Source organism: Hemiscyllium ocellatum, chromosome 2 (genome assembly GCF_020745735.1).
Source record: "Hemiscyllium ocellatum isolate sHemOce1 chromosome 2, sHemOce1.pat.X.cur, whole genome shotgun sequence".
Lineage (NCBI taxonomy): Eukaryota > Metazoa > Chordata > Chondrichthyes > Orectolobiformes > Hemiscylliidae > Hemiscyllium > Hemiscyllium ocellatum.
This window is the reverse complement of record NC_083402.1, coordinates 123,546,200-123,573,516: the sequence shown is the minus strand read 5'-3', so window position 1 is coordinate 123,573,516 and position 27,317 is coordinate 123,546,200. Positions and strand designations below refer to the sequence as shown.

The following is a 27,317-nucleotide window of genomic DNA, read 5'->3' as shown; positions in this document are numbered from 1 at the left end:
GTGGGGGGAATCCTTGGCTATTCACTCTATTCATACCCCGTGTGATTTTATAAACCTCTACAAGGTCTCCGTCAGACTCCGATGCTCCAGGTAACATAGCCCCAATTTACTCAGCCTCTCCCTATAGCAAAAACCTTCCAACCCTGGCAACATCCATGTAAATCTTTTCTGCATCCTTTCAAGTTTGACAACTTCTTTTCTCTGGGAGGGAGAGCAGAATTGAACACAATATTCCAAAAGTGGCCTAACGTCTTGTACAGTTGCAACATGACCTCCAAACTCCTATACTCAATGCCCTGACCAATAAAAGCAAATGTACCAAACACCTTCTTCATTACCCCATCAACCCGCAACTCCACCTTTAAGGAACTTTGAACCTGCACCCCAATGTCTCTTTGTTCAGCAACCCTCCCCTGGACCCTATCATTGTGCATAAATTCTGTCCTGATTTGCCTAACCAAAGTGCAACACTTCACATTTACCTAAACTAAACTCCATCTGCCACTCATCAGCCCATCTGCTCAAGGTCCCATTGTACTCTGAGGTGAATTTCTTCACTGTCCACTATACCACCAATTTTGGTGACATCTACAAACTTATTAACCATTTCTGCTATTTGAAAATCCACATCATTCATATAAGTGACAAAAAGCAGTGACCCAGTACTGATCCTTGTGGCAAACTGCTGGTTACCGGCCTGAAAAACAACCCTCTTTGTCTCCTACCTTCAGCCAATTTTGTATTCAAATAGCTAACTCTCCCTCGATTCAGTGTGATCTAACCTTGCTAACCATGTGGAACCTTGTTGAACACTTTCCTAAAGTCCATATAGGCAAAATCGACTGCTCTGTCTTCATCAATCTTCTTTGTCACTTCTTAAAAGAACTCAGTCAAATTAGTGATACACGATTTCCCACTTCCTCTGGCAGTTCATGTAGAGGCTTATCAGAACAGGAACAATTGGGAGTAAGCCCGCCAATGATTACTCAGCCTATGACATATTGCATTTTCTTGAAATGGTATAAATTTTCAACAGAAATTGTTGTCTTTTTAAACACATGAGATTTTTAGCTGAATCCTGATGCACAGCAAGCCCCAAGAGTGGATTGAGGACAGTAGTGGTTGGGCCATTTGTCTGACAAGAGTTATACATTTACCTGTTCATTATTCATGAAAATGTGTACTAATAAATATTTCCTTCAAAGATGAGCGTTTCCTTTCCTCTTTAGAAGACCTGGCACATTCTGATGTCAGGACAGGTCCTGCAGGAAACTCTGTGTTTTCTTCATGATGCTCAGATCTTGGCATTTCTGGCCACTTGCTCATCATCGATTTCCTTCTCTTTATGGGGTCAAAAAAAATTCATCTTTATTGTCAAACCTTTTAGGGTTTTTGTCCAACCTAGTATGTCCTACAGTTTAGCATTATGAAACAAAATGTGACAGAGTCATTGTGAAGGGACTTGAGATGTGTAAACTAAAATTGCTATGGTATGTAAAAGCTGTTGCAAGCCACTTTATAAAGTGGACACTATTAACTTAAAATTTCTTGTGTTTAAATTAGAATGTTAATTTGCAGACACATGCAGTCTGCATCCAGCCAAAGCTTTTGTGAAAATAACATATTGCATAGTCCAAATCATTGCCCCTTTTTAGAGCCTGTTTCAGTTTAGATGTCAAAAGTCCAGGCTGTTGCTGCTACCAGTGCAGTACTGTCATAGGTGTCATCTTTTGGGATGAGGTGTTTGGGGTGGCAAGTGGTTCAGTGGTTAGCACTGGGACCCAGGTTTGATTCCAGCCTCAGGCGACTGTCTGTGTAGAGTTTGTACATTCTCCCCGTGTCTGCATGGGTTTCCTCTGGGTGCTCTGGTTTCCTCCCACAATCCAAAGATGTGCAGGTCAGGTGAATTGGGCAAGCTAAATTGCCCATAGTGTTAAGTACATTAGTCCGGGGCAGGGGGGAGAAATGGGTCTGGGTGGATTACTCTTCGGAGGTGTGGTGTGAACTTCTTGGGCCAAAGGGCCTAACCTGATGTAAAAGATCTCATTGCAGCACCTGAAAGAAAAGCAAGGGTGTTCTTCTGGGTTCGTGGCCAATATTCATCCCTCAATTGACATCACAAAAGACAGGGAGACAGTGAGGACTGCAGATGCTGGAAGCCAGAGTCAGTAAATGTGAAGGTGGAAAAGCACAAACAGGTCAGACAGCATCCGAGGAGCAGGAAAGTCAACGTTTCGGGCCGAAATCCGGTCACAATCACATTGGTATTTGTGGGAACGCTTTGTGCACACGTTAGCTGTTACATTTCAAGAGTGACTTTTGTGTTGAAAATACATCAACAGTTAATCACTTTGAGACATTTGGTGGTCATGAAAGGTGCCGCAGACATGCTGGCCTTTCTTCCATTCAAGCAAAGTTTATGTGAAGCAAAGTTGTATTATCTGCAGAGATCTTCTTGCGTCTCGACAACAAGTTACATTTATATTGTGCCTTTAGTGTAATTTTCAAGGAACTTCACAGATTATTAAGCAAAATTCAACATGGGGCCATATGACTGATAACTTGTTCAAAGTGGTGTGTTTCTGTTTCGGAAGATGACAGCTGGAAAGAATTTGAAGCATTGCCACCAGTGGTGGACCAACTAAAATCAGGATGTTCAACAAGTCAGATTGGAGGAATGTAAAGATCTAAGTTGTAGATTAGAGAAGTTTGCAGAAGGTATTGGGTCATGGAGGTATATCAAAACAAGAATGACATTTTTTATAATTATGACATTTTGTAAATGGGAACCAGGGCAGATTGCATAGCACCCAAAGAACGAATGAGACTGAATTTGAATTGAGCAGATTTTTCGATAATCTCAACTTTGAAGGATAGGATGTAGAAGGCTAGTCACGTGTGTTTTGAGTCTAGAGGTAACAAGGACATGGAAGATGGTCACAGCAGCAAGTAAGCTGAGGCAGGTGTTGAATCTGTAGTGTCGGCACAGATATTTGATTAGAAGCTTAACAGAGTCAAATATGACACTGCAGTTGCAAACAGTCCAGGGCAATGTCAGACACTTGCTAGAGTGAAGGATGGAGTCAGTGATTAGGAAATGAAGTTTATGGACAATACAGTGTAAAAGTCTTCTCAATGGCTTGCACCAGGCACTCTTTATTAGTCTAGCAGGTGTCAGCTGAGGTTCAGTGGAAGGCACCCTCATTTCTGAATCTTCAGATTGTGATTGAATTCCCATTCCAGAGCTTTGAGCACAAAACCCTGATTGACACTTCTGGTGCACTCCTTGAGGGAGGGCTGCACTGTCAGAGCTGCCTTTCTTTTAAATAACATGTTAATCTGAGGCACTGTCTTACCTCTCATTTGGACATAAAATATTTCCTGGCACTATACAGAGAACAGCATGCCAATGTTTATCCTGAACCAACATCGCTGTGACAGATTATCTGGGCATCATCATATTTTTGGTTTGTTGGATTTTGCTGTGCATGTTTGGGCACCCCATTTCTGCATTGCAACAATATAATACTTCCAAAACATTTTCCAGTCAATCAAGTGTTTTTGAACGTGCTGAGATTGTGAAAGGTGCTATAGAAATGCATGTCTTTGTATCACCGCTAGATTTGCTATCATCGCAGTCCTAATGCAGTCACGTTACTTGGTGATGTTACTGGAACCAAATCATTCTGAGACCTGTCAATTCCAGTTGTTTGTACAGCATCCTTTTTCACTCTTTTCATCATTAGGTGTGGTGCTGCTGCAGTTCACTCTATTTTTGGCGTTGCATAGCATCCTGCATAACTGGATTGTTGCCATGAATCTCCCTTGTACATTCCCCTTGCTGAGTATAGGTTTGATAGCTCACAGTGTAACTGGTAACAACAGGAAAATATTCCAGCAAACTGGTTTCTATAATATTAAGTTTAGAAAGAACCTGCATTTACACAGTACCTTCACAATATCCTTAGGACATCCAAAAGTACTTCATGTGCAATTAATTCCTTTTTAAGATTGGCAGTGGACTGTTCAGCCCCTTGAATTCAACCTAGTGCCTAGTGGCAATATATACATTAATACTGCTATTTCCACCTCTGTAACATTGCTTGATTTGCCCTGTACAACAATTTGCTATTGAAACCCAGATTACCTGTATTTGCTTCCAAACTTCACTCTTCCACCATGCACATGTTTATTTGTTCATTTGTGTTGTGGCATTGTTAACCAGGCCAACATTTAAAGCCCATCCTTAATTGCCCAAAAGGCAGTTAACAGTAAACCATACATTGCTGTGGTCTTGCACCTAGGCCAGACCATGTAAGATTGGCAGATTTACTTCCCTGAAAGGGCATTAAAGTTTTTAAACAACAATCAACAGTAGATAAGACTAGCTTTTTATTCTCTAATTTTAAAAATTGAGTCCATGGGGGAAGTTTCACCACCAGTCATGGTGGAATTAGAGTCTACATCCTCAAAGTTAGCCTGGGGTTCTGGATTGCTAGTTAGTCAGATCACCATGCTCATTGATCTCTCATATTCTACGCTCCATAAATTTGAGGTAATTTCAATACTGCTCAGGTCTGAATCCACAACGGTCTTGTCTCCCATTCAGCACTGTGCTCACATTGGCATCTGAAGAAGTAACATTTTGATTTTAAAACTCTTACCCTCTTTTTAAAAACCCCTTAAATGCCTCACCTTTCCCTATCTTTGAGACTTTCTGTGCCCTGAAACTCTGGGATCTCTGCGCTCAGTGAAGTTTTGCTGTTGAGCATCCAAGATTTTAGTTGATTAATTGGTGGCCATGCCTTCCGATGCCTGGGCACGATGAACTGGAATTCTCTATCTCCTGACTAACTGTCTACCTCTCCTTCCACGTTCATGATGCTCTGTAAAGCTTAATATTTAGTCATGTGAACTAGTTTTTGTACTACTTTGGCTTATTATCATGCTTTGACTTGTAATGGGCCTGGGAAATACCTTGGATGCTTCATTATGTAAAAGGCTCTATATGAATATTTATCATTGTTAGCAAATATCATCAATGCTAGTTTATCTGGTAATTACCACATTATTTTGCATAGGACCTTGCTGTACATGAATGACTGCCATGCTTCCCATATTACAACAGTGACACTCTCTGCCATGGGATCTCTTATGGGGAAAAAAGGCCATTCAGCCAGGTCTTTGCTGCCTTTTGAAAGAGCTATTCAGCCAGTCCCATTCCCCCACCCTTTCTTCGTAGCTCTGCAACTCTTCCCCTTCAGATATTTGTCAAATTTCTTTTTGAAGTTTGGTATTGAATTAGCTTCCACTGCCTTTCCTGGCAGTGCATTCCAGATCAGTTTTCAAAAACAATCTTCTCACCCTTCCAGTTCTTTAGCCATCTTAATTTAACTCCCCAAGGCTCCACAGTCTGCACCTTCGAAACATACAACTTCTACCAATAGAGGGTCAAGGGCAGCAAGTTCATCAGAATACTGCCACCTGCAATTTCCCTTCCAAGTCACAAGCCGTTCTGATTTGGAAATATATTACTGTTCTTTCCCTGTCATGAGTCATGACAGAAGGCTCAAGAAGGCAGCTCACCACTACCACCTCTAGGGCAATTCTGTATGAGCAATAAATGCTGGCCTATCCAATGACTTTGCGAGAATGGTTTTTAAAAAAAGTTGTTGTGCCTGCATGTTAAACTTATTGTAACACGTGCAAAAACTACTGGGATCGCTCTGTACTGCAACATTTTGCAGTTTTTGTCTCTGCCAATGTGAACAAGCATATCAGCCAATTTTTTTGCCCACTTAACCAAGCTATCCAAATCTCTTTGCAGACTTTATCCACTTTGTATCTTGCTTTTCTACCTAACTTTGCATTCTCCAGTAAATTTGGCTCCAGTACAGTCAGTCCCTTCATCTAAGTTATTAACATACCCAATAGATTTTAAGTAGTTCAGCACCAGTACTAATCCCTGTAGAAGTCTGCTAGTTATGATTTACCAACCTGAAAATGCCCCATTTATCACAATTCTGTGTTTTCAGTTGAATCATCCTAACTTATAACCCAAAACACCATGGCCTCTTCTGTAATTTTTTTTGTGGCACCTTATCCATTTTTTCAACCTGCTTGTAACATACTTAAATAACTCAAATGTATCAAACACACTTTTCCTTTCTGTTTGACAGAACATCCACCTGATTATAGTATGATTTTCTAAGTGATCTACTTCTAGCTCCTTAAATGTTTATTAGCATTTTCCAAGGACAGATGTTAGGCTAATTTTGGGTCTGCAGTTTTCTGCTTTCTTTTTCTCCTTTTTTTTCCAATGATGTTATATTTGTGGTTGTTCAATTCACTGGAGCCTTTCTGGAATCTAGAGAATTTTGGAAGCATACAATCAATGCATTTATTATCTCTGCAGCTATATATCTTAAGACTTTGGGATGCAAGTGATAAGGCCATGTCAGGAAATCATGCCTGATAAATTTATTCAAATTCTTTTGAGACATAACAAGTATGGTAAATAAAGGGGAACCAATAGATGAAATATATTGAGGTTTCCAAAAGGCATTTGATAACATACTGCATAAAAGGTGACTTAATAAGAGCCCGTGGTGTTGGGGTAGTATGGTTAGAGGATTGTGATTATTAGATTAGATTACTTTAGATTAGATTACTTACAGTGTGGAAACAGGCCCTTCGGCCCAACAAGTCCACACCGACCCGCCGAAGCGCAACCCACCCATACCCCTTACCTAACACTACAGGCAATTTAGCATGGCCAATTCACCTGACCCGCACATCTTTGGACTATGGGAGGAAACCGGAGCACCCGGAGGAAACCCACGCAGACACGGGGAAAACGTGCAAACTCCACACAGTCAGTCGCCTGAGGTGGGAATTGAACCCAGGTCCCTGGCGCTGTGAGGCAGCAGTGCTAACCACTGTGCCACCGTGCCGCCCAATGTCTAACTAATAGACAAAGTTGGACTAAGAGAAAATTTTAAGGATGGCAGTTTATAGTCACTTGAGTGCCACGGGGATCAGCCTTTGGGCTATAAGGGAAGAGAATGTATGATTTCCAAGTCTGTTGACACAAAAAATAGTTGTGAAGGCAAATAGTGAGGATGGCATAGTCTGCAGAGAAATATAGACATATATAGGAATATAGAGGAATGAATGAGTAGGCAAAAATTCAGCAGATGAGATATGATGTGAGAAAATATGAGGTTATGCAATTTGGCAGGAAGAGTAAAGAAGCTGATTATTGATTAAATAGAAAAAACTGTCGCACAGATGAAATGGGCTGAATGGGCTCCTTTTGCTCCAATGTCATATGATCCGGGGCGATGGCAATGTTTAATTCCATTACTTTTACCAATTTTACTTTATCGCAATCATGATTGTATTAAGTTCCTCCTTCTATGATTTGATCAAAGATGTTCTAATGTTCTTGGCGTGGTTTTGTGCTTTCTACTATGAAGATGGATGCAATTCTCCAGAATCATTCTAGGGGATCAAAACTCACTTCAGCTACTCTGTCCTTTTTTTATATATTTCTGGAGGCTTTTACTGATTTTCATTTTTTTTTGTTCATTTTCTCTCATACTTTAATTTCTTCCCTTTTTATTATTGAAGGTAGCATCTGGTTTCTGAACTTTTTCCAATATTCCAATACGGATAATCTTCATTGTACTGCACTCCATTTCTTTCAAATGTATGCCATCCTTACTTTTCTGAGCCAAAGGTGATGCATCCTTCTCAGAGCCTTTCTGTCTCAAAGGAATATATTCCAGAATTGGACACTGGTCTAGTAGGATCATTGATTTATCAACAATTTTATCATTACTCCACTGCATTTTATATTTTGTTCATCTATTTATAATGCCATGTTGTGATTCTAATTAGTAAATGATCTTGAAACAACAAAGGTGTGAAATCTGATGGATTTCTTGCCGAGTTGTAACCCCTTTGTATTTTATAAATAATGACAATTAGATTAATTCTTTACAATTTGTATTTCCTACATAGCTATATTTTTTCACATTTGTATCCACATTATAAAAGTTTCTTTCCTGTTTTTTGTTCTTCATTGCCTAATTAAGAGGCCAGGAAATGGCCTGTTCCCTTAAACAAGATTCACCACTAGATGGTGTAGAATATGCCTAGTCTTTTACTTTCCTTTTACTTATACTTCAATTTATTTTATAAGGCCACTTAGTGTCTTTCACAATCTCAAGATATCTCAAAGCACTTGTTAGTCAATGAAACATTTCTACTGGTCGTAGTTATAAGTAATATGGAGCCAAGATGTACATATCAAACTGCCACAAATAACATTTAAGATAAAGAGCAGATAGTTTGTTTTTTAGTGATGTGGATTGCAGGACAAATATCAATTGACAATGTTTTCTTCAAAATAATGCCATGGGAGTATTTTCGAGCTAAAGATCTCATGCAACAACAACTCCCTCAGTGTTGGCCTTTCAACAATATGTCATGTCCTTGGTACTGAGCCCCCGATAGTGTGGCACTCCTTCAGCATGGATCCTCCTCCAGTAGTGTGGTGCTCTTGTGGTACCAACCAGCCAAAGCCATGGTGCAACCTGAGCACTGAAGTGTTAACTTAGGTGTCTTGATCAAATTTCTTAAGTGGAATGTGCACCCATAACTTTCTGCCTCAGGTGCCAGAGTGTTACTCAATAAGTCCGGGCTGTTAATGTGCTAGAGTAGAATAATATTCTGTTTTATATTCCCACATTAAAAAAAAAATCAGTAATTTAAGGGTCTGGGGAGTGCTCTTGTGTCCTGGCCAATATTTTCTCCTGAATCACCATTAGTAAAATCAGATTATCTGGTCTTGATCACATTGTCTGTGAGACCATACTATGGGTAACTTGGCTTCTACTGCATTTTCCTACATTACTACTGTGACTTCACATTAAATATAGCTCATTGGCTGCAAAACTTTGGGATGTCTAGTGAAGGTTAAAGACCTGGTCCAGAACCAGGGGACAAAGTTTCAGAATAAGATGATAACCCTTTAGGACTATGGTAAGAGAGATCACTGAACCATGGAATGGTTACAGTACAGAAGGAGGCCTTTCAGCCTGTTTAGTCTGTGTTTGTTGTCCAAATGTGATTTAGCTAGTCACATTGTGCTGTCTTTGTGGCCCACACATTTTTTCCACTTCAGGTGCACATTCTATTCTGTTTTGAAAGCTGAAATTGATTTTATCTCCAGCACACTCTTAGGCTGTGCATTCCAGATTCTAAGTACTCTCTGCATTAAAATTATTTCTCATCTGCTTTCTAGTTTTTTAATCAGGTTGCTAAAAGATTGATACTGTCCTACAACCAGCAATTGCTTAAAGCTTTAAAGTGTTGTATTTACAGGCAGTCAAGAAGAACCTGATCTAGGAGTCCTCAACATTGACTCTCGATACCATAAAATCTCATGGCATCAAGCAGATGGTGCATGTATGGAATGAGCTGCCAGAGGAAGTGGGTACAATTACATCATTTAAAAGGCATCTGGATGGGTACATAAATAGGAAGGGTTTAGAGGGATATGCGCCAAATGGGACTAGATCAGTTGAGGATATCTGGTTGGTATGGACGAGTTGGACTGAAGGGTCTGTTTCTATGCTGTGTAACTCTATAACTCTAGGTCAAGTGTGGCGAAGGAAGCAACATGTTGATTACCAGCTATGTCCACCTCTTCGACTGATCTATCAGTACTCCTACATATTGAATGGCACTTAGAAAAAGCACTGAAGATTGTACTGGTAAAAAGTGCCTCCTGATTGTTTGGGGTCTTCAATGTCCATCATCAAGGGGGCTCAATAGCACCACTACACACTGAGCCAGCCAAGACCAAAAGGACATAGCTGCCAGACAATTGAAAAATCTACTTGACCTCATCCTTACCGATCTATCTGACTCTGGTTCTGCCATAAGTGTGTTGGCAGGAGTGACCACTGCACAATCCTTATGGAGATAAAGTCCCATCTTTCCACTGAGGATACCCTTTGTCATTTTGGGTGGTACTACTATGGTGATAAATAGGACAGATTCAGAACAGGTTCAGGAATTCAAAACTGGGCATCCACAAGGAGCTATGAGCCAATAACAGCAACAGAATTGCATTCAACCACAATCTGTAATTTCATCGCCTGGCATATCCCTCACACCTCACCATTAGCATCAAGCTGGGCTCCTTAGTCAATGAAGAGACCAGGAGGTGCATCAGACCTAACTAATTAATAAGGTAAAAGTGTCAGTCTGGTAAAGCAACAACACAGGACTACTTGCCTGCCAAGCAACATAAGTGTCATTTGATAGACAGAACTAGACAATTAGAGTCAACAGATCAAATCAAAATTCTACGGTCCTACCACGTCAGTCATGAATGGACATTTGAACAGCTATCTGCAGGAGGATGATACTCTAAATATCACCATCCTCACTGTGTGGAAGCCCAGAACATCAGTGCAGAAAGATAAGGCTGAAGTATTTGCAACCACCTTCAGCCAGAAACACCAAGTGGATGATTCATCTCAGCCTCCTTCAAAGGTCGCCAGCATCAGCGATGTTGGACTTTAGCCAATTCAGTTCAGTCAGTGAGATATTCAAGAAACTGCTGAAGGCAGTGGATACTGCAATGGATTTGGATCTTGACGACAATCCTCCAATGGTTCTGAAAATTTGTGCGCCAGAACAAGACACCAGAGCCAGGCTGTTTGGGTACAGCTACAACGCTGGCATCTATCTGGTAATGTGCAAAATTACCCAGGTATGTCCTGTCCACAAAATAAAGAGCAAGACAAGTCCAACCCACTCTACTGTCCGATTTATGTTTATTCTCAATCGTCAGTAACATGTTGAAAGGAGTCATTGACAGTGCTATTGAGCAGCACTGGCAAACAATCTAGTGACCAGGTGGGCTTGTAGAGGGAGATGTGATGTCTCTCTGCTTTTAGAGAGATGGCACTGCAGCAAATAGTGTGCTTTATCTCCTTCCCTTCCAGCTCCATTTTGATTTAGCCCCCTCCCCCTCTCCTTACCTCTCCCTCACCTGTGAATTTGTGTATTACTGCTAAGGGCTTTACATGTAAATTAATCAATTGGCGAACACATGGTTTAATGGTGGTAGTTAAGAAATTATTTGGTAATGAGGAAAAATAGTTCAGTTGTGTCTCAGAGCTCTTTTCCTTAAAGAAGGAAACAAAAGAAATAACCTAGTCACTTGTTCTCAGTTTGAGTTCCACCAGGCTGGCTTTGCTCCACACATGGGCGGCACAGTGGTTAGCACTGCTGCCTCACAAGCGCTAGAGACCCGGGTTCAATTCCCGACTCAGGCGACTGACTGTGTGGAGTTTGCACGTTCTCCCCGTGTCTGCGTGGGTTTCCTCCGGGTGCTCTGGTTTCCTCCCACAGTTCAAAGATGTGCGGGTCAGGTGAATTGGCCATGCTAAATTGCCGTAGTGTTAGGTAAGGGGTAAATGTAGGGGTATGGTGGGTTGCGCTTCGGCGGGTCGGTGTGAACTTGTTGGGCCAAAGAGCCTGTTTCCACACTGTAAGTAATCTAATCTAATCTAATTAGGGTATTGTTCGAAACATGGACAAAAGAGCTGAACTCAAGACATGAGCTAAGAAACACTGCTCTTGATATCAAGGTAGTATTTGACTGAATTTGGCATCAAGGTAACCAAGTAAACTAAAGTCTGTCAGCATCAGGGAGGGAGTCAAGCTCTTAACTGGTTGGAGGCGTATCTAGTATAAAGGAAGATGTTTGTGGTTGGTTGAGGTCAATCATCTCAGCCTCAGAATATCGCTCAGGATAGTATGCCAGGTTCAGACATCAGCTGTTTTGTCAATTCCCTTCCCTCCCTCATAACGTGGTGATATGCAATCATTAACAAACAAATATTCAGCACCATTCCTGATTCCTCAGATACTGAAGCAATCCATGCCCAAGTGCAGCACGATCTGTACAACACTCTCTGCCTTGTGTTGATAATACTTACATTGTAAAACTGCCAGACAATGAATATTTCCATAAAGAGAGAATCTAACCACCTCCCATTGACATTCAACGCGAATCCCACACTATCAACATCTCAAGTGGTTGATTAGAAACTGAACTGGGCTAGCCAAATAAATATGAATCTAGAAATACTGCAACTAAATCACCTTGTTACTACTCAAAGCCTTTCCACTGTCCACAAGGTGCCAGTGAGGACCATGATGAAATGTTCTCCACTTGCCTGGATGAGTGCAGCTCTAACACACTTGATGCTCAACTCCTTCAGGGCAAAACAGCATGCTTGATTGACAACCCATCCACTGCAGCAATCACCAAGACTCTTTCGATAGCAACTTCCAAACCTGTGACTTTTACCACCTAGAAGGACAAACACAGTAGATATGTGGGATACACTACTTGCAAGTTCCCCTCATAGTTCCCCATTACCTTGACATGGAACTGTATTGCCTTTCCTTCAAAATTCTGGGACTGTGTTCCGAACTGTTCTGAGTGAACCTACACCTTATGAACTGTAGTGGTTCAAAGTTCACCACCACCTTTTCAAGAGTAATTAAGAATGGCTAATCTACCAACATTGACCAGATCCCATGAAAGAATTGGGGAGGGGGGGGTGAGAAAAGGCACGTGGGTAAGTGGAGTTTTGTCACTTGATTAGCCATGATCCTATTGAATGGGAGTACAGACTTAGGGCTCAATGACTGCATCCTGTTCTGATGTTCCTTACTTCGGAAGCAGTTTTTACTTGCACAATCCTACATTTTTCAGGAGCATGTATATTTTATGACTGTGCTGTACACATACCTGCTGTATCATGATACCCAGTGCCTCATGTCATAAGAGTAGTAATTGACCCTTAGCTAGTAATCTTTTTGTAAAGTTGAATTGTTACTTAAAATATAGCAAATAATACCCTCCTCAAGGGCATCTTGCTTGTCATGTGACTGCGTGCACCGACAGTTATCTCTTTCTTCAGTTTGGAGACACTGAAATTTATAAAATGTAGCGCTTCCAAGGCTGGAGCAGTTAAAATTGGCAAACTCTGTTAAAGATTTTAAGACGAAAGCAAAAACGCATTTTGTCTTTAATGTGGTGAAAAATCTGAAGGCACTTTGACATGTTATCAAACAAAATCTGATATCCCTCACTCAAAATATTTTGACAGGTGGCCAAAAGCTTAAAGGAGGTTGTGGATTTTAAGGAATGTCTTAAAGAATGAGGGTGGTGGTGAAGGATAAGGGATAGGATAGGTTCAGGGAGGAAATTCCTGATCTTGGGCAAAAGGCCATAACTTGAGCAGAGCCAAGACCTTTGACAGCAGTGGGGCTACAGGAGGTTGCAGAAACTGAATGAGAATGTGTAGGGGTTATGCAGTGGTAATGAGTGAGCACATGGAGGAATGAAAGGATGAGAATTGTAAAACCAAAATATTGCAGACGCTGGAAATCTAACTTTAAAAGCAGCAAATGCTCATCAGGTCTGGCAGCATATATTTGGAGAAAGGAAAACAGATTAAATGTATCTGTTGAAAGGTTTTCATGTTTTGTCTGTCTAAGGATGCTGCCAGACCCGATGGAGGCTTCCAGCTTTTCCTATTTTTATGCACAAATACTAAAAACTGGTTTGAATAACTCAATGTGTCACCATTTGGTGTGTTGACCCATTAAATCATTAAGCGAGGATTCCATGAATTGAAATGCATTTCTTCTCATGAGAGAATTCAGATAACAATCTGTTGCCAATTTCATTAAGCTTTTTTTATGTTTTTGATTCAATAATAGCAGTCAAAAAGGAAATGGATAAATAATTGACAAGGAAACATTTGCAGGGCTACAGGGAAAGAATAGGGAGGAGTAGGACTTAATGCAGGCCCTTTGAAAAAAAACAATGAATTATATGTTAAATGGTTACCTTCTGAACCATAGGATTATATGCATTTGTAACTGCTAATCTACCTGCAAAAAGTCAGAGTCCAAATTGCTTGAGGGAGAATATGTGGCAAGTGCATGTCTACCTTTTGCTTTTGCAAATTCAGAATGCATTTATTTTTGTACTTGAAATAATTTGAGGATAAGTCTCAGCGTTTTTACCAGTGTGGTGAAGCACACTGGTTGTTTGCTGGATTTATTATAAGGTGGAAGATTTATTTCCCTTTAGTTTACTCCAAAGAAAATTCAGAATTTTGGGATTTTCCATTTTTACTTTATTGCTGTTGTCTAAAGCCATCATCTGATAGGTTTAAACATAATTCAAAGAATGGACAGAACAGATCCAATGGAAGAAAATCCAAAATTGGAGCATAAGTCCAGTAAAATTCAATTTTTTAAAAAAAATTTCATGGCATATTGTGATGGAGGGAGTGCTCTCAAAACAAAATCTGTCGTAAACGTTAATTTTTTTTCTATTTTGTCTCGAAATGTGAGGGATGAAAAAGAGAATGTTTTTAAAATCTGGAATCAGTTGTGGAGGCAACTGTAGGGGAAATGGGCAATGTGAAAGGTCAGCCTACGGGACTTGGAAAGAATAGAATATCTGACCCTCCCGCCCCCTCCTTTCTCACCCCACAATCTCCCAATGCCACTTCATGCCCCTGCCCCCAACCCCATCAGCCTCTCATATACTTTGACAATCAATGACCCCAATGATCTTGCATAACCCCCGTGTCAATTTGTACCAAATCATGGCTACTATTTAATACTTTTACTGAGAATGCCAACGCATCCAGTATCCACCATAGATGGACCTCATGACTCATGCTGAGATGAAATAAGATCAAATATTAAGAGTCTGTTAAAGATTTCAGTATTTTGGTAAAAAGGAACTCATTGATTTTTTAAAAAAAAAATTCAATGCATTTAAATTGTTTCAATTGATTAATCTCTTACGAAAATAAGCATTTTTATTCATTGCTGCAAATGTGTTGCTGGTCAAAGCACAGCAGGCCAGGCAGCATTTCAGGAATAGAGAATTCGACGTTTCGAGCATAAGCCCTTCATCAGGAATTTATTCATTTTTATTCATTGCCCTACACCAGAGATTTTTTATAAGTATTTGGAGCTATCAGTTAAATTGTGAACTGACAAGTACACCACTGTGATTATTTCTGAAATCAGCCATTCAGTACAAATCCTGTAATGATAGGCTTCTGACTTCCATCATTAGACATTGTGACTAGCACGCACTATTCTCTTTTGAAACTGAAGTTCTTTTTCTCAAATTTAAAGGCTTGGAGATTTAAATGTCTTAATAGCATGAGCATCCTAAAGAGTTTATTGACATTTTACACTCCTTCATGACTACTTTTAATCTTAAAAAGCACTTGACCTCTCCAAAGATATCTGTCCAAAGGTGTCCCCAGACCTATCTAAAATACTTTTTCACCTGTCCAACAGTGTATCCCAATGCTTTGAAAAACTCTACAAGATTAGACTTAAAAAGTACAAAACTCACAAGGTGTGTTTTGGATATCCTGCTGGCAGAAATTGGATCTATTTGAAGGCAGCTATACTTATGGCTGTGCAGCTAGCTCCGTAAAGCAAACGACAAGCTGCCCCTCGTTTCCTCATTGGTGCAAATTATGGGTTAGGGAATGGGCCTTCTGGAATTTGGATTTGCCATTGTTCTGGATATGTTGCTTGCCTTCATTGCTCAGACCATTGAGAATAAAAGTTAGGTCATCACGTTGCAGTTGTGCAGGACGTTAGTGGGACCAGTTTTGGAATACTGTGTAAAGTTCTGGTTGCCCTGCTATAGGAAAGATATTATTAAATTGGAGAAGGTGTCGAAAAAATTTTAGATTAGATTCTCTGCAGTACGGAAACAAGTCCTTCGGCTCAACAAGTCCACACCGACCCTCCGAAGACTAACCCACCCAGACCCATTCCCCTACCCTATATTTACCCCTAACACTATGAGCGATTTAGCATGGCCAATTCACCTGACCTGCACATCTTTAGATTGTGGGAGGAAACCAAAGCAGACACAGGGAGAATATGCAAACTGCACACAGACAGTCGCCCAAGGCAGGATTCAAACCTGGGTCTCTGGTGCTGTGAGACAGCTGTGCTAACCACTGAGCCACCATGCCACCCCAAATTTACGAGGATGTTACCAGGGTTGGAGGACTTGTGTTGTCAAAGGGGAGGCTGGCTGTTTTTTTCACAGGAGCATAGGAGGTTGAGAGGTGACCTTACAGAGATTTATAAAATCAGGAGATGCATAGATAAGGTGAATAGCAAAGGTCTTTTCCCAAGAGTAGGGGAGTTCAAAACTAGAGGGCATTTTCTTTAAAGTGAGTGGAGAAACATTTAAAAGAGACATGAGGAGCAACTGTTTTACACACAGGGTGGTTCATATGTGGAATGAACTTCCCCAGAGGCAGTGGTAGATGTAAGTACAGTCACAACATGTAAAACACATTTACACAGGTACATGAAGAATAGGAAACGTTTAGACAGGTATGGGCCAAACGCAGGCAAATGGGACTAGTTTAGTTTGGGAAATTTGGTCGGCATGGATGAGTTGAACTGAAGGGTCTGTTTCCATATTGTATGACTCTAATTTGAAGAGAATCTCTGTCATTGTGTAATTTTGTAACATTAATCCAATGTTGAACTCTATTGACCAGAAATATGTCTGGTTTGATTTCAATCTTTGCTGCAGTAAATTTGACAAGCAATTCAGGATTAAGGAAGGGTGTGTCAGTCATGGTTCCTGTTCTTGATCACTATTATACGTTAATAACAGGTGATAAAGTTGTTTAGTTTGCCTTGGGATATGCATCCAGAACAAACTAAGCTCCTGACAAAATCATCAATTCAGTGATCCCTGTTGGAAATATACTTAGGTCACTCTGGATGGACTGTTGTCTGCACTGTAGAAAAGTCAGCCTTGTTTCATAGGGTCATCTAGAACTGCCACAGAACTGTTCCCCAGCTGAGGGTTTGTGCTTTCTGAAGGGTTGAATAATTTTTCCTGCAGTAGAGAGGGATAGGTATTCTGCTCCTAGCTTGTTGCCTGTTCAACTTCAGGGAACCCAGAGTTATTCATCTAGTTCACTGAGCCTCCATTCAAGGTTCAAGCTGACTGTTTACTCTGTGCCACTATGCTGTATTATAATGAATCGTTAACAGAAATTCTCTGTCCCTTCACAACTTCCCACCTTGTTATAATTCTGCATCCCAAGTGAAGCAAGTGATATGCACTCTTGAGCATCTTGTCACCTTAGCATGGTATTGGCCAAGATGTGTTAGGTGATATCAACACGGAGGTAGAGACTGAAGACCAGAAGGAGGCTGTTTAGGTCTTTACCCCTGAACGTCCATTCATAAAGATGGTGGTTATTTGCAATCTCATTTATTTACCCTCTCTTGTCTCATATTTCTTAGCAACCTTTGATCAACAAACAAAAAACTATCAATCTTAGATTTAAAATTGGCAATTTAACTTGTATTAATGGCCATTTGTGGATGAGAATTCCAGCTTTTTGTTCACACCCAAAAGGTCTGGCTGTAATGTTTAGATTCTGCCTTCCAGTGCTGGACTCATATTCCAGCAGCAACAATTTCTCTCCGTTCTCCTCAGTATCTTTTGTCATCTTCAATCAAATCACCCTTTCACTATCAGAAATCCAGGCAATGCACCCCAAGTTTGTGAAATCTCTTTTCTGGTCTGTGTGGGTAACCTGAAACCCACCTTCATCTCAGTTTATTGTTTTTTTTCTGCTCCTACCTCACTTATCTTCATCTAGGCTTCATTTTGAATGCATCGATATTATTTGCCATTATGGTTACAAGGTCCACATTCTAACTCCTTTCTGGCTTGAGAAGCTTATCCTGAATTCTTTATTGTTTTATTAGTGACAGTCTTGTATTTATTTCTGTTAGTTGTACTCCTCCCGAATCAGAATAACCAACCTTCCTGGACCTTTAAGGGACCATCCTGTATTTGAGGTGGTTCTCCCATGTCTTTGATTTTCTCTGGGGTGCTATTTTGTAATCCCTGTGCATTACACATCTGCACACAGTGTTCTCGTCTTGATGGTCCACTCTCTCAGAATTGGCAACCCTGCATCTGTTCTGCCTGCCCTGCCTCAAACTACTTCATAATTTTGAAGAACTCTCATCAGATCACCAGCCAACCCCCTTTCTTGCTCCTCTCCAACGCAGCCCAACTTGTGGTTTGCCTCCTGTAGTGCAGGTATTAAGGGAGTTAACCCAAGCAGCAAAGGATGGTAGTTACTGATTTGTTTCTCAAGTCAAAACTTGAAGGATTTAGGAGGTTGCAGAGATGAAAAGAGGTGAATCCCTGATGGGATTTGACAATGAACTTTTTCGATCCAGGTGATGCTTTAATTGGAAGCTAATGGAGGTGAGTGAGCTCTGGAGTGGAGGTTGGGCAATAGGTGATAGAGGTTTCAAAGGATGCAGATTACAGAGGATGTAAACTGGGAAGGTTTCTTTCTGACCTTAATTCTGACTGTCTGCCTATGATGCTGTTTTGTAACATTGAAGATTTAGAATTAAATCACTGTGCAATTTTCCAAGCAAAATGCACTATTGTAGTGCAGGGTCTCCTTGTATTTTAATTATGAAGAGTTTTAATAAAGTCAATAAAGAGTAACTCCTTACAGTGGCAAGAGATCAGGACATACATTTTAAGATAATTGACAAAAGGGCCAGAGGGGAAATGAATTTTTATTTTTTCTGCAGTGTTTTGTGATTTGGAAAATCCTTCCTGAATGCTGGTGACAAATTCAATTCAATCACTTTGAAAGGTATTGGATTTTTAAAAAAAAGATAAAAACTGCAGAGCTACAGAATAAGAGCAGGGAAAATGAAACAAACTGGATACCTTTTCAAAATACAGTGACAGGCTCAGTGGGGTGGATGGTCTCCTCCTGATTTAATTTCATGTTGGTTTTCTGCCTGCCTTGTAAACAGATGCATTGTATGAAATTGTGGTGTAATTTCCATACTATAGGATTGACGTGCTACAACATCAATACCAGAAAATGGATCGAACTGCATTTAAATCTTGATTCACTTAAACCTTGGTGAGACCGTACCTGAAGCTTTTTATGTAGTTTAGTTCTCCTTTTAAGTAAGGACATAATTGGAGGGACCTGCAGCAGAGATTTCTTAAACTCAAACCTGGGGTGGTGAGATTGCCATGTGAAGAGAAATTTGAAGAAACTGGGTTTGTATTCTCCAGAGTTTAGAAGAATTAGCAGTGACTTTATTGAAACATATAACATTCTTAAAAGATGTTCTCCTGGCTGTGGATCTAGAAAATGTGGGACGTGGCCTTAAAATAAGACATTTTAAGACTGAGATGAGGGAGAATTTCTTCACTTGGAGGTATTGAATCTTGTTTTCTCGGGTTTTGTTTTTACAGTAAGGGCCTCAATTGGCAAATCATTTGTTCGTTCTAGGTGCGAGAGCTTGTTCTTGACAACTGCAGATCGAATGAGGGTAAAATTGAAGGTCTGACGGCTGAATTTGAGAATCTGGAGTTCCTCAGCTTGATAAATGTTGGGTTGATGTCTGTCACGAACCTTCTCCGTCTTCCCAAACTGAAAAAGGTGAGTCTTCAGCAATCATTGAGTTCAATTGTGGAGGGAACAAAAGTACTTTTGTTCCATCATGATACTGTAGTGTTGTGGTGCCTATTATGCAGTTTTCTGCATAGGTACACTTTGTTTACATTTTTATACAAGTAATAGTTGCTCAAAATCTTCGAGTGGAACCCATCTCAATCTCCTCAACAGACAATCAATTTTTCAATGTATAATTTCTGTTACATTACACTGTAAATTTTTGCTATAAATCCTGTGTTAGGATTGAGCACTGCCACCTGATGAAGGAGCAATGCTCCGAAAGCTAGTGTGCTTCCAATTAAACCTGTTGGACTATAACCTGGTGTTGTGTGATTTTTAACTTTGTAATCCTCTTATCCTGTAAGACAATAATTGGATTGCACAAAAAAATGCCTAATATTTGGATAGGATTTGGTGGTGATTAGTGAGGTATGGTTGCAGGGAGACCACATTTGGGAATTGAATATCTAAGGGATAATCAGTTTTGGATAGATAGGCAGAAAGGAAAAGGAGGTGGTGTAGCTTTGTTAGTAAAGGAAAAGATCAGTACTGTAGTGAGAAATGGTGTCAGCACTGGAGACCAAGTCACAGAATCAAAAACAAATTACTGGTGAAAACTCAGCAGGTCTGGCAGCATCGGTGAAGAGAAAGCAGAGTTACTGTTTCAAAATATTAACTCTGCTTTCTCTACACCAATGCTGCCAGACCTGCTGAGTTTCTCCAGCAATCTCTGTTTTTGTTTCAGATCTCCAGCATCTGCAGTTCTTCGTTTTATTTTTAGGCATGGAAAAAGGTTGGGTGGAAATAAACAATAGCAAGGGAAAAAGATAGAAGTAGTTGAAAATGCGTTGCTGGTTAAAGCACAGCAGGTCAGGCAGCATCCAAGGAATAGGAAATTCGACGTTTCGGGCATAAGCCCTTCATCAGGAAAGATAGAAGTAGTCAAACAGTAGTGGGGCACAGTACAAATGAAGAAATACTGGCGGCATCTCAGAAAAGAACCGTAATAATCATGGGTAATTTTAATATTGATTAAGTAAAATTGGCATGTGTCGCCTCAAGGAAGAGTTTATTGCATATTGTTCAAAGGAACATTATGTTGGAGAACCAACCAGGGAGCAGGGTATTCTGGATTTGATGAGATTAAAGATCTCATAGTAAAGGATCCTCTATGGAACAGTGATCATAGCATATTAGAATTCCAAATGCTGTAATAAAAGTGAAGACAGTTGCTAAAGTAAAAGTTGGTCCTTGGAGGATGAAACTTTGGAGTTGTTAATGGGGGATACACAAATGGCAGAATCACTAACTAAATATTTTGCTTCAGTTTTCATATTTGAAGATACTAGTATCATCCCAACAGTAACAGGTAAAGCAGAAGTTAAAGAAAGGGAGGAACATAAAACAATCATCTCCACTAGGTTAAAAAGTTCTGAGATTGGAGGCTGACCAGTCTCCAAGGCCTGATGGCCTATGTCCTAGGGTCTTAAAGGAAGTGTCAGGAGTGATAGTGGATCCATTGGTTATAATATTCCAAAATTCCCTGAATGTGGGAAAAGTTCCACAGGATTAGAAAAAGGGCAGGAGGCAGAAAGTAGGAAACTACACACCAGTTAGTTTAACATGTATCATTGGGAAATTGTTAGAATCCATTATTAGGGAAGTAATAACAGGACATTTGATATGAAGGATAGACCACGTTTCACTAATTTCCAAGAGTCCTTTAAAGATGTGACCAGCAATAGAGATCCTGTAGATGTAATATATCTATACTTCCAGAAGGAATTTGGTAAGGTGCCAAACAAAGGTTAGTACACAAGGTAAGATCACATGGGGTTAGTGGTAATTTATTGGCTTGTTTAGAGGATTGGTTAACCAACAGAGAGCAGAGAGTTGGGATAAATGTTTGCTTTTTCTGGCTGACAAGATGTAACTAGTGGGGTGCAACGTGGTTCTGTCATCAGGCCTCAACTATTTACAAGTTATATTAATGACTTGGATGTGGGGATAGAAAGTACTGTAGCCAAATTTGCAGATAACCCTAAAATACGTGGGAAAATAAGTTGCAGCGATAAAGTGAGAAATTTCCAAATGGATAGGTTAGATGAATGGGTAAAATTTGGAAGATGATGTTTTATGTGGATGAGTGAGGTCATCCATTTTGGTTTGAGAAATAAAAAGGCAACTTATTATCTAAATAGAGAAAAACTTCAGAGTACTTTGGTGCAGAGGGATCCAGGTGTCCTCATGTATGAATCATAGAAACCTAATATGCAGGTACAGCAGGTAATTAGGGAGGCAAATGGAATTTTGACATGTATTACTCAAGGAATGAGTGTAAAAGTCAGGAAAGGTTGCTGCAACTGTATAAGGCATTAATGAGATTGAGTTGAAAAGTGTGGCACTGGAAAAACACAGCCGATCTGGCAGCATCTGAGGAGCAGGAGAGCCAATGTTTCAGGCATAAGCTCCTCATCATGGAGGGGAAGGAGTCTGAGAGATAAATGGTGGAGGTTGGGCTGCGACTGGGAGAAGGTATCTAGGATGGCAATAGGTGGATGAGGTGGGTGCTAAATTGTGATAGGTCATTGGGGAGGGTGGAGCAGATAGGTGGAAAGGAAGATGACCAGGTCAAGAGGGTGGAGCTGAGTTACAGGGTTGGATCTGGGATGAGCTTGTGGAGGGGCGCTGAGATTTGGAAACTGGTGAAGTCGATGTTGATGCCATGTGATTGAAGTGTCCCAAGGCAGAAGATGAGGCATTCTTTTTCCAGTTCTTTGGTGGCTTTGATTTGGTGGTGAAGACAGTCCAGGACTTGCATGTCCTTGGTGGAGTGGGTGGGGGGGAGTTAAAATGGTCGGCCATAGGGCAATGGTTTTGTTGGGTGTGTGTCCCAGAGATGTTCCCTGCAATGCTGCATGGGTTGGTGTCCTGTCTCCCTGATGTAGAGGAGACTACATCAAGAGCAACGGTTGTAGTAGATGAGGTGACTGGATGTGCAGGAAAATCTCCGCTGGATTTGAAATGATTCTTTTGGACTTTAGATGAAAGTGAGGCAGCAGGTGTAGATGCAGGTTTTACATCTCGTGCGGTGGCAAGGGAAGGTGCTGGGTGTAGAGGGTGGGTTGGTGGGGGGTATGGACCAAACAACAAGGGAGTCATGGAGGGAATGGTCTCTGTGGAACACAGAAAGGGATGTGGAGGGTAATGTATCTTTGGTGGTGGGGCCTAATTGTAGGTGGCAGAAATGCCGGAAGATAATCTGCTGTATCTGGAGATTAGTGGGTTGGAAGGTGAGGACTGAGGGGTTCTATCTTTGTTGTGGTTGGAGTTACTGGAAAAGCTCAGCAGGTATTTTCATCATTTTTGCAGAGAAATCAGAGTTACCGTTTTGGGTCTGGTGACCCTTCCTCAGAACTAGTTCATTAGGCATCATTTCACTACATTTGAAGTTGGACGTTGACTTGATGAGGTTTGAGCAAAATTACTTCATTGTCATCATATTTCTGATGAATTAAGATATTTGTCCCTCCTTCGTACATCTGTGGGCAGTCTTCCATGTTCCCAATGTTAAAGACATTGAGACAATTGGGAGAAATTATTCAGCATTGTGGTGTTACTTTTATTTGACACTGAAGACTCTCTGTGGTAACAAAAGCAAATGCCCTATTTTGGATAATTTCCAAAACCTGACATGTCTTAATTATAACACCAAGATAATGTTCTGATAATTACCAGTGCGAAGTTACTGGATCATTCTATTGTATTTATGACTGTTTTTCCCCCTTAAATCATGAAGCTTAAGCATCTGAGCCTGAAGTTATGTGCCAAATCTTTGACACAAAAGCCACATTTGTCGAGTTTGAATATAACCATTCAAAGTATTTCACAGAACCATTATCACCGAAATTTAACACTGTCACTTAAGAAAATAACAGTTCAGAGGATCAACAGCTTGGTCAAAGAGCTCGCTTTTATGGAGTGTCTGAAAGGAGCAGTGAGAGGTCAAGTGGCAGAGAGGTTTAGGAAAGGAATTGAGGAATCTGGAATCTAGGCATTTGAAAGCACAGCAGCTATGGGAGTGATTAAAATTAAGGAAGTGCACTACAAGTTTACACTTTAACTGAGTATAACTTCAAAAGAGCATCAGATGATATGATTAAAGTCTATCAGCACATCTGGTAGACGAATAGTGAAATATTCAGCAATGGAAAAATTGCCTTAACAACAGTTATATCGTGCTTTTAACAACCAAAGTGGTTAAGAGGAGTATTATCAAATCACAAAATAATGTGTTACATGGAATAGTGTTACTTAGATTTTACAACATTTGAATAGACTGTTTGGCTTAATTAGGTACGGTGATTCTGTGAGATGAGGGGTAGGAGGAAGCATATGTGGAGCATAAACATCAGCGTTGATGGATTGGGCAAAATGGTCATCTTCCTGTCCTGTTTGCTTAAAAAAAATTGTGTAAATTGAAGCAAGCTCAAAATACAATGAGCATTGGATATGGTGGTAAGCCAATGGAATGAAGATTTGAAGTGATGTATTGTAATGACTTTGGTCTGATCTGTGTTAATTCAGTCCAGTATTCTAGAATTTACAGACTAGCTGATGTTGCAGCTGCTGAACTGAATACCCAGAGCACAGAGTTCCCAAATACAATCAAGGCGATGGGATGGGGTCATTCTGCAGCAAGGTGGCACCAACAGGGTCTTCGCCTCAGGCCCTTGTCTCAAAATTTGCCTTTATTAAGCTTTTACACGATAGCATTGTGGGTAATTGGTCAGATGTGACCAGAGAACAGTGAGATTTCAATAATTCTCACGTAATTGATTATAGGTTGAGGTGAGTGCACTTCCTTTTCTAATGAATGTTATGGTTTGAGATCACAATGGTAAACCCAGCATTAATTGCCCATCCCTAATGGTTTGAAAAGCTGATGAGTTACTAACAACTTGAGCAGTGCAGGGAGTGGAGTGAACATGTTCTCAAGTGCTGTTAGGTAAGGCATTCCTGGATTTTTAAAAACCAGTGACGGAAAGGAGAAATATATTTTAAGTAAGAATGGTCTGTGACCTGAAGTATTGTGTTGGGTTGTAGAGATATACCTTGAAGGTGGTTGTGATGTTCCCATGTGTCTGCCACCCTTTGCACAGAAGACAGGCTGAAGAGGATGAAATAAGTGAGTTGCATTTCTCTTGGCTGTTTCATAACCTCATGCTGGTCCAAAGTGCTTCACAACAAATAAAGCATTTTTTTCAAATATAGGCATTGTTGTCATGCAGAAACATTACAGCCAATGTGTGCACAGCTAGATCCTGCAAACTACAATTCTGTAATGGACGTACTACCTGCTATTTAAGTAGTTTGGATTGATGAATAACTATTGGCCTGGTTTCCAAAGTAATCTCCTGCTCATCTGTTCAGTGGAATGTGTTATGTCTTGTTTTTAAATATTTTTACTCCAAGTTCTCATTTAGCAACTTTGTTTCCTCCTTGGTTAACTTAAGAGACACATTTTTGACTACTGTACACAACTTGCATTGGAATTTTACATTTGGTTCCAAATATTTAGTCACTTTAAGTGCTTTACACTCAACACTGCCTCAGCTACACCCTCTGTTTGCACAGTACTGCTAGTGTTGTTGTAAATTCTAACATGAATTACATTGCTCAGTTTGCAGTTAGATCGTTCCATTGTTAAATGATACTAAGACCACTCTGTATGTTGCCTCCACATCTGCCCCTTTCATTGTCCAAAGTGTAGTCCTTTATGCGACACTAACCCAGGGCCCTGCCTGCCTGTGTCGGTATAGAAACTGCCACAGCATTGCTTTGAAGAAAAGCAAACAAGTTCTCACCAGTATCTGAACCAATATTCACCCCCAACTAATGCCTTCTGAGATAAAACAAATGATTTGATTTTCATCTCATTTGTTGTTTGTGGAAGCTTCAACATTAGAACAGTGACTATACTACAAAAAGTGTTTCAATGGCTTTAAAACACTTCTTACATTTGCGAGGTTGAGAAAGGTGCGATCAAAATGTAAGCTTTTTCATGATTCCTGTTCATTTTCTTTTTTTTCATTCTGAACCATTCTCCTCTTCTAATAATTTGTCCTGTTCATTCTTCCTGGAGCCAAGTTTGCATGTAATTCTCCAAGACAGTCATCGATCTTGTGTGCCATGTTTTGCAGCAATATACCCTGATCCTTAATGCCTGTGTACAGTGAATCAGACTTTGAGGTTGTGTTCGACCCTATGAAAAGCTGTAAGGTTAGGCTGCCTTGGTGATGGAGAGGATATTAATTCCACATGTGTAATATTGCCCAACTTGGAACTTGCTTCTGTTCATATGCTGCTGAAATTCCAATCATACTTTTGTTACAAGACGGTTTGATTTCTAATGCTGTCCTAACTGAATGCCCACCGTGCACTCTCCATAAACTTGAATTCATCCAAAATTCTTGCTGTCCAGATCCTGAATCATACCGAACCCCTTTTTCACCCATCACCCCTGTGCTCATTGATCCACATTAGCACCTGGTCCAACAACACGCTAATCTAAATTTTCCATAATTGTGTTCAATTCCCTCCCCGGCCAAACCTTCACCTGCTGGCCCCATCCCTCTTACCATATAATGTCACTGCATTAGTCCAGCTCTGATCTCTTAAACATACCCATTTTAATCGCTTCACCATTGGTGGCCATGCCTTCACTAGCTTGGGCCTTAAGCTCTGAAATTCCGTCTTTAAGTTTCTTCACTTATCTTTTTTTTCAGAAGCTTCTTAAACCTGCAATTTTGACAAACCATTGATCAGCTGACCTAGGCTCAGTGCTAAATTTTGTTTAATGCTGTGTATGTAGCCGTGGGAATGTTTTACATTAAACTGGAGTATATGAATGCAAGTTGACTTAATTTATTGTCACAACTCTTTTCCAATTCCAGCTCGAGCTAAGTGACAATAGGATTTCTGGAGGGTTAGACATCCTGGCAGAAAAACTTCCAAATCTCACGCATCTAAATCTCAGCGGAAACAAACTCAAAGACATCAGTACATTGGAACCTCTGGTACTTTACTTTTATTTTTGCTTTTTTCTCTTGTTATGTCTTAACATGTCTGCCATGCATTTTCCCTGCACCTGCTGGTTGTCAGGATGTTACAATCTGCTGTGTGCTTTTTAAGAAGGTCAGCAGATTTTGCAAGAATGTGATGTCTATGATGAATGCTCTTGTATTCACCTAAAACGTATCATCTGCGTTAATTTAAAAATAGATCCTGTGTACATATGAAAAGCTAATCTTAGCATCATTGCATTGCTGCTAACAATTTACATGCCCTTTTCACGTATTTTGTTTCAGAGTGGTGAATATTCTCCACTATTAGGCAGCAGTCAGGAGTGTGATAGAATATTCCCTATTTTCCTGGATTAGTGTAGTTCCAAAGACACCCAAGAAGCTCAACGTCGTCCAGGACTCTTTAGTTTATAAATCTCTATAAGATTACCCCTCAGCCTCCGATGCTCCATGGAAAACAGCCCTACCCTATTCAACCTCTTCTTATAGCTCAAATCCTCCAACACTGGCAACATCCTTGTAAATCTTTTCTGAACCCTTTCAGCTTTCACAACATCTTTCCGATAGGAAGGAGACCAGAATTGCACGCAGTATT

At 40.3% G+C, this 27,317-nt stretch overlaps 1 protein-coding gene across 1 annotated transcript in view; it reads left to right on the top strand.

Moving 5' to 3' along the window:
• The window catches only part of anp32b (acidic (leucine-rich) nuclear phosphoprotein 32 family, member B), a 56,370-nt gene that overhangs the window by 2,576 nt on the left and 26,477 nt on the right, over positions 1-27,317 (top strand). Inside the window, exons 2-3 of the mRNA XM_060839818.1 lie at positions 19,473-19,622; positions 26,594-26,716. Of these exons, the coding sequence (XP_060695801.1) occupies positions 19,473-19,622; positions 26,594-26,716 (273 nt within the window). The remainder of the gene's footprint in view (positions 1-19,472; positions 19,623-26,593; positions 26,717-27,317) is intronic.